The sequence below is a fragment of the Sinocyclocheilus rhinocerous genome, unplaced genomic scaffold (genome assembly GCF_001515625.1).
Source record: "Sinocyclocheilus rhinocerous isolate Xijiao unplaced genomic scaffold, SAMN03320098_v1.1 scaffold2833, whole genome shotgun sequence".
NCBI lineage: Eukaryota > Metazoa > Chordata > Actinopteri > Cypriniformes > Cyprinidae > Sinocyclocheilus > Sinocyclocheilus rhinocerous.
In genome coordinates, this window is record NW_015661854.1 from 115,460 (window position 1) to 124,019 (window position 8,560).

Genomic DNA, 8,560 nt, shown 5'->3' on the forward strand with positions numbered 1-8,560 from the left:
GGACAAGCCAATATGTTCAGACCGAATACATTATTACATACCATCACATATAACAGTATTTGGTGCACAAATGGCAGCACTGTGGTAATCGTCAGAGCTGTAATGACAGTAGCTCCTGGACTGTGATTTCCAGTAGTTCTTGAATGACCCTGGAGGAGGCTGAACCTGCAACCTAGATTTAATTGCTGAAACACTCTTAAGTGCAGTTGGCCTCATACGTTTCTTGTGTGTGTGTGTCATCAGACCTTTGACTTCTGTGCCTCTCATTATTGTTTAGAATATAGACTTTGGACTTTGGTTAATCTTTGAAACACAAATTAAGATATTTTTAATGAAACCTTATCGGTTTCTAATCACATATGGTAAACATGGAATAAAAAAGGCAAAATTAAATCTGTTCATCATATAAAGCAATCATATCTATTCACAAGACTTCACTGAAAGAAATTAATCTGTAAAATAACAACAACAAAAAAAAATTACTAGCAGCTCATTACCAGGACATTATGCATTGAAATTAATACAGTACATTGTGCCCTATTTTTGCAGATTTTTTTAGAGTCTTGGATTAAACACTCGATTCTTATGGATTCATTTTACAATGCCTTTATAACCTCTTTGGATCTTTTAAGATTTGATTACCTGGACTTTCAATGAATAGACAGAAACCACTCAGATTTCATTAAAAATAGCAAAATTGGCCCCAATTTATATTAAGTGGCCTTAACTACTATGTACTTACATCAAAAATTAAGTACAATGTACTTATTGTGTTCATATTGTATTGCAAAACACTTTTGCTGCTATTGAGGTGGGATATGGGTAAGGTTAGGGACAGGTCTGTTGGTATTACATGCAGGTATTTAAAAAATATATAAGTACAATGTAAAAACATGTATGTACACAATAAGTGCATTGTACCAAATGATTAATTTAAATGTAAGTACATAGTTGTTAAGGCCACTTAATATAAAGTGGGTCCACAAAATTTGTGTTTGGAAGATTAACCAAAGTCTTGCGGGTTTGGAAGGATATGAGGGTGAGTAAATGATGACAGAATTTTCAGATATTAGTGTAAAACATACAATATGGATGCACTGACATCATCTAAAAGGAAAATGTATTTACAACTTTAGAAACATAATTTCACAGCGTGAATCCTTTATAATATAAATATATATTTGTATAGTCACATTTTACTATGATACAGTACAGAATGAAACTGATAAAATGTCAGATTGCATAAATGCATTAAGTAAATGTGATGCTGCTGAACATATTTAATGTCATTGATTAAATACAATAAAATCAACCTATAAATTCCGTGAATTCAGTAATTAATGATATGTTACTAAGCTGTTCATAAGCAAAATGCTTGTTTTAGTTGCTGTCAATAATGTACACTTCAGTTTCTAAAACATACATGTGCTAGAACCACAAATTACGTACGATCATGTTGGATTGACTCGCAAGTATACAGCACACTCTCTCACCGCTGTAGGTTTTAAATGAGAGCTAAAGAACTTTAAATGAAAAGTTCTTTGTCTAAGCTTTAAATCACACTCTTTTAACACTTTAAGTACTCAGGGCATTTAAAATTGCTTTACAAACATGATTTCAAATGCTGTAGACTAGATGAAGATAGATCCTAAAGTGAGCCTTATATAGAGACGTATTGAGGTTACAGGGCGGCCTCATGCTCTCTGTGCAGCCTGGCCCAGCACACTTGATCCCAAACATGCTTTCATAAGCTTTTTCCATTGTGATTTAAGACCTCGGAATATAAGGAACTCTGACCTTTCAAATAGCTGACTATAACACTTCAGATTTGATTTTTTCCCCCTCATATGATAAGGCTACAGAGAAGTGTTCAATTGTCCTTTGTCAATCCTTTGTTCATGCCTCTGCCTTCCGAAATTGTCTTTACTCTGGTTTATTGTTTCCTGAACAATAGCTCTGTACTCGGCGCTGACAGTCTGTCTAAACATCGTCAAATGGTTTCAATACAATGACCAGCTCTTAAAAAGTGCTTGGACAGATATTCAGCAATTGTTTTGGGGCACTTTGGGACAATGAGGAGGCTATCAGGGTTAAGGTGAGATACCGGGAATAGAAAAGTGGAGGCGGTTCAGGTGCATGTGCGTTTTGTGTGCGAGATCGAGCGAGCGAGTATGTGTGGCGGTTGAATGATGGTTGATGGTTCATTGCTGACAACTCAATGAATGCCTGGGGGAAGCCTCTCATAATGCAACATTTGGGCTGCTGCAGTATTCTCTCACGGGTTAACGGAAGAGATATACAGAGAACTGCCACCATAGCCCATAATGCATTCTTCACCAGCGCTCATCATATCAGCAGCAGGCAGACCTCAAGGAAATGTACTTTGTGCTCTCCACACAATGTGGGAAAGTGCTTACTGTGACTGCACTTAACACAGAGCAATGTGGAATCCTAGATTAACCTTGCTGTGATTTGGCTAATTTGGTTGGAGTGACATTTCCAGTGGCTACGACGAGTCTGTCTTGAGCTTTTCAAATAACTCTTAACATGCACAATACGGGAGGCAGACGAGATTGCGGATGATAAGGGGCAAGTTTACACTGAATACATTTCAGGCACGTAATCGGTGTCCCTTAAGCCTTTAAAATGCTCCAGTTTGTGTTTTTTTGGTTTATAGCAAACAAGTTGGTTGACATAACAAAGGTTGATTTCACAAAGGGATCCATTCTTTATTAAATGTCACTAAACCATGGTAATTTCCTCTTTTGGTGTAATCAGTAAGATAAATGATGATTCATTGTGAAGTCTCTTTTAGGAAAAAGAAAATAAATCACTGACGTAAGGGAATTATGGAGTGAGTTAATCACTGATAAAGATCCCTCTGGTGTTTAGCTCGAGGAAGAAATATGGTAGGTTGTAGTCAATGTTTGTTAATTTTGTAAGTTTGCCTTTTACCTCTTACCTCGGAACAGTTGTTTTATTAATGTGATGATTGTCATTGCTGTGATTTAAAATACACAGTTTGCCTTGAAAAAGTATACACAAATAAATGTGTGTGGTTTTCATTTCATTAGGTGCAAAAGCTCAAACCAAGTGATATCTGTAAATAAATGGCTTTTCTCAGAAACTACACTTTCCTTGGCTATTTTTGTAATATTGTTTGACTAACTGGACTCAAGGTCGTTTTTAGTAGATGGTTGAAGCCAGTTTTCTTCATGTTCACACAGGTGTTCTAGCACCTTGTTAATGATGTTATTTAAAAAAAATATTGAGAAATGTTTTGCTTAAAGTATGCACGTTATTTTTATTTAAATATAAATGCCACTTGGTTTGGCATTTTGCAGTCTAATGCAATTGCATTTATACATTTTGGTGCCACTGTATATCAGAAGAGTGTTATTTTAGTATTTTGTTTTTATGTATTATTTTTCACTTTAGTTTTAGTCATTTTGTTATGTGGTTTTGTCATTTTTATTATTATTTTTTTTTATTATTATATTTAGTTTATTTTTATTTTAGTTATTATATAACTTCAGCTTTAACTTGTTTTGTCATTTGCCAAGGCAACATTTCTGATTTTATTTTTTTTTTCATTGAATATTTGTATTTTATACATTTTCATGCCAAATACTTACTAAGAAAAGCATGCAATATACTGCTTGGCTTAAATCTTATATTTGGTCTTTTGTCAAAGGCTGTTAGCTGTCATGTGAAACACCATGTAGTTTTAATGGTGGGAAAAAAGGTTATGGGTGAACGATTTCATACTATTCACTTCCTGATGTCCTTTTCATCTTTGTATAGGCAAATATGGGTGGTTTTGCATGAATATGTTTGATACAATTTATCCTATTTTACAGTCTTTGCCTCTATTCATTTGTAAAGCATTGGGAGCCAAATAGCACCTTGTCAGCTCAGATACACATCTTGATAACACCAAACAAAACTGTTTTGTTCAATTGTTCAGTTTGTTACCTGCTATACAGATGTAATTGTTTTCATGCAACACACACATATTTATGCAAATTACAAAAGGATTGAATAATCTTTGAGCTCTTGTGTTTCTATCAGTGTTGTAGCAGCTAGTCAGAATTATATTTGTGCAAGGATCAGACCAAAATGTAGGATTATGAGAGAAGTAACAATGTTTGATTTGTGAAAGAATCATTCTTTAAAGTCAGATCCTTTCAATGAATCAGTTGATCTAGTTTACAAAAACGATCTGAATGATTCTTTCTTGACTCAGATTGATCTGGTTCTCAAGCTCAACTGGCTCAATAATCTGGTCTCAGCTGTTAACAGCTCACTGGACAGAGATATCAGCAAATAACAACATAAATATCCATCTGTTTGTCATACAATCTATCAGATGGCTTCAGAAGATTTGCAATATAGTGAGTAAACCATTTTTTTAAATATTTGCTTTTTTTGTTTTAAACCTCCAATCCCTGTTTATTCTTTGTAACTGCATGGTAAAATGCGGCCAGAAAATAATGCAGGTTTGGAACAACATGAGGGTGAGTACATGATGACAGAGTTTTCATTTTTGGGTGAACTATCCCTTTAAATCTTTCTTTATGTCAGATCTTGAAGCTCTATGATGCTTCACAAAAGACTTGGTAAAAACACACCCATCCTAAAGCTTCTCCTTTTTTTTTTTGCATCGCTCTGCGTGCTTTTTTTATTCTGTGGGGGTTTTGCTGAGTCAGAGACTTCTCATCCGTATGCCAGGATTTACCTCTCTGTGCCATGAGAAAGATTCACCTCACTGTAAAGTGGGATATAAATAGGTTTCACTGAGGAATATTACAATAAGGTTGGATCCTGGTCTAGGTAACCTGGGGAGGTTTTCAGTCCAATAGAAGCGTGGCAGCCCCACGCTGTGCTATTGCCTCTCATTACTCAAGGAACTCAAGTCATATTTGTCATTTTGGCACAGTTCTGATTTCCTCACAGTATTTGACGCCAACAATATTCTTCCCTGTGGGAATCAGGCTCACAGGGGAGTCTGCAAAAGCAATTATGTGCCTTAATAAAGCTTTTTTCAGTTCTCTGGGTGCACTTGGGCTTCTTTTCCTGGCTGTTGAGACTCAATGGTGTTTGTACCTTTAAGCATTTAGCCATTAATTAATACATGCCTGCAGAAGAACGTTTCTGAAGGATTGTGCTTGTTTATTTTCTTATGTTCACAGCCAGGAAGTACGAAAGCGGGGAGTATTTAAATATCACAGGCATCACTCGGGATCAAGCAGGGGACTATGAGTGTGGCGCCGAAAACGACATTGCTTCACCCGACACCAAGACCGTGAGAGTCACAGTCAACTGTGAGTACCATATACTGTACTTCTTCTTTTGTTTCTGCTTGTTTACTGTCAGACATTGTAGAATCACCTGCACAATGACATTGAGTCTTTTTTTCCCTCTTACTGGAGATACCAGCTCTGTTCCATAACCTAGTGAGGCTGTCAACTGTTTACTGCATCCTAACTGAAATGGGACTTTGGAAGTGACCGATTTGAAAAGCTCTACATAGGCAGCAACTCCATGCATTATATAAATAGCAGTCTTCTTGGAAAGCACACAGGAAACTTGCCTCGCAGGTGATTTAAATAGAGTGTGGTGTTAGCATGTTGCTAAGCTAATAACATGTGTTAAAATCAGTTTTAAATTACATTGAACTATTTTATCGATACTGAATTAAATATAAAGAGTTTTTATATAATAACTTTAAAGAGTATTTATATATTATATAATTATAATATTAATAATGTAATGTTATTTATTATTATATTGGTCATACTTTAGTTTAGGGACCAATTCTCACTATTAATTACTCTGACTTTTGCCTCAATAAACTCCTAATATGCTGCTATTAAATTTAAGTATGAGGTAGGATTAAGGTATGTAAAATATGGTAATGCAGAATGAGGCATTAATATGTGCTTTATAAGTACTAATAAACAGCCAATATGCATGCTAATAAGCAACTAATTAATAGTGAGAATTGGTCCTTAAAATAAAGTCTTACCATTATATTTATATTAATATAATTATAGTAATTATAGGTAATTATAGTTAACTGAAACTAAAACCATAAAAAACATTTCTGTTACTTGAAAAAAAATAAGCATTAACGGAAATAAAATAAGATATTAAAAAAAAAACTTTTTTTGCTGGTTGCCAACATTTCTCATTTTTATTATTATTTTTTTATTATTATTAACTTGATGTACTAAAATAACTTAAACTAAAACTGAAATCAAAATTAATAAAGACTATGTGGACATATAAAAAATGAAGACTACTTAAAGTACTTAAAATGACTAAAAATGACAAACCCACATAACAAAATTACTAATATTATTAATAAAACCTTTAATAGTATCTTAAGTATATATCAAATACTAAAATAACGCTAATTATATATAATTATATAACAAATTATTTTATAATTTATAATCCACATTTCTGTCATCCATCTTGTTTCAGCTCATTGCAGTACATTCTGGAATTGTTGTCTTCACAAAGAATACATGCAGTGCTGCTTTCGAATTTGGCCTTCGGTAGGCTGCTCACTAGATTTTGAAACAAAACTACAGTCTTACTTCTGTATCTCCAAGGTAGGCTGGGGTGGAAATTAGAATAGAATTCATGGTACTGGAGTTTCTTAATATTTAACGAGAGAATTCCCTTTTTTGTCTGGGATGGGATGATTAATTTTCAGTGAGGAATGGTCTCAGTGTTATACGGAGTCTTCTATTATGCAGGTAATGAGTCTCTCAAAGTGTGAAAAGACAGTAATGAGCACTCCAAGCATTAATGAATTATACTGACTTTACCCATCATGCTCATAGTGAGGATCTGCCTCCCACCAAATACAAGGGGAAGGACACTTGACAGTTTCTTTTCCTCCTCTTTTCTCTTTTAAGTCATTTTGTCTCATCTGCGGTCACAGGGATCATTAATCTCTTTGTCTCTGTATATACCATATGCTGAATCACGGCACAGCGAGAGCACATAAATCAGATAGGCCAACACTCACACCAGAATAAATGTGGCGTTCAGACCATCAAACGCCAGCTCCCTTTACTATCATGCAAACACAGACTAATGGGCAGATAACCACTTGGAAATGTCAAGATTTGAGCGGGAATGGCTAGATGACAAGGATGAAGTCATAAGTCATATCACATCTCCTCCCCGTCGATTGTATTGACACTCTCTAATGAGGAGTGAATCTGAGAAGATAGAGGAACGGCTCAGTGCTGAGTCTGCTGAGCCACAATTCTGCAGCTTAATGACCATTTTCAATGAGCAATCCATTTATTTTATAGCCACTATTTTTGCTCTATTCTGCATATGTTTGAGTTTATCGGGTTGGATTAGGGGCGAGGGGTCAGGGTTTGTTTGGTTAGCATGGCCCAGTTAGCCCCTGCGGGTAGATGTCTATCTGGGGGCACCTTTCTCCATTAACAGCCATTCAGATGTAGTCATTGTATTCTGATGAACTGGCATTATTACATCCAAAATTATATATATATATATATATATATATATATATTTAATGTTTAAATCTACTGCCCAAAGAAATAGACAGAGATGCAGCCTGTGTTTAATGGATCCTTTTTTATTTTTTATTTTTTATTTTTTTTAAGAGGTCTCTTAAACTCACCAAGGCTACATTTATTTGATGAAATAATAATTTGATGAATATAGAAAAAACAGCAATATTGTGAAATATTATTAAAATAACAGTTTTCTATTTTTAATATATTTTAAAATGTAATTTATTCCTGTGATGACAAAGCTGAATTTTCAGCATCATTACTCCAGTCATCAGTGTCACATGATCCCTCAGAAATCACCTAATTTAATGATTGGCTGTTTGGTTATTATCAGTTATTACTGGTGCTCAATTATTAGTAATGATTGTTATTATCAATGTTGAACACAGTTTGTGCTGCTTAATATTTTTGTGGAAACCATAATACATATTTTCAGGATTCTTTTTTTAATGAATGAACAGCATTTATATGAAATTAAAAAAAAAAAAATCTTTTGTAACAGTATAAATGTCTTTTCTGTCACTTTTGATCAATTTAATGCATCCTTGCTGAATAAAAGTACTAATTTTAGTATTTTTTTTATATTACTTACCCTAATCTTTTGAATGATAGTGTATTACGGTTTCCGGTAACATGAAGCAGCACAACTATTTTCAACATTTGATAGTAATAAGAAAAGTTTCTTGAGCACCAAATCAGCATGATTTAGAATTATTTCTGAAGGATCATGTGACACTGAAGACTGGAGTAATGGCTGCTGAAAATGCAGCTTTGCCATCACAGAAAGAAATTACATTTTAAAATATATTAAAATAGAAAACAATGATTTTCAGTTGGAATAATTATTTACAAAATTACCGTTTTATTGTATTTTTCAGCAAATAAATGCAGCCATTGTAAACATTAGAGACTTCTTTCAAAAGCACTAAACAAATTGTGATTAATTAAAAACTTTTGACCGGTAGTGTATAGCAGTGTTTCCCAACCGGGGTGCC

General features: G+C 34.2%; 1 protein-coding gene across 3 annotated transcripts in view; it reads left to right on the forward strand.

Annotated features, from left to right (window-relative positions):
• Window positions 1-8,560, forward strand: part of LOC107726517 (neuronal growth regulator 1-like) — a 122,564-nt gene that overhangs the window by 41,724 nt on the left and 72,280 nt on the right. For all 3 annotated transcript variants that reach the window (XM_016536129.1, XM_016536130.1, XM_016536131.1), the window contains exon 4: window positions 5,193-5,324. In XM_016536129.1, coding sequence (XP_016391615.1) covers window positions 5,193-5,324 — 132 coding nt within the window. The remainder of the gene's footprint in view (window positions 1-5,192; window positions 5,325-8,560) is intronic.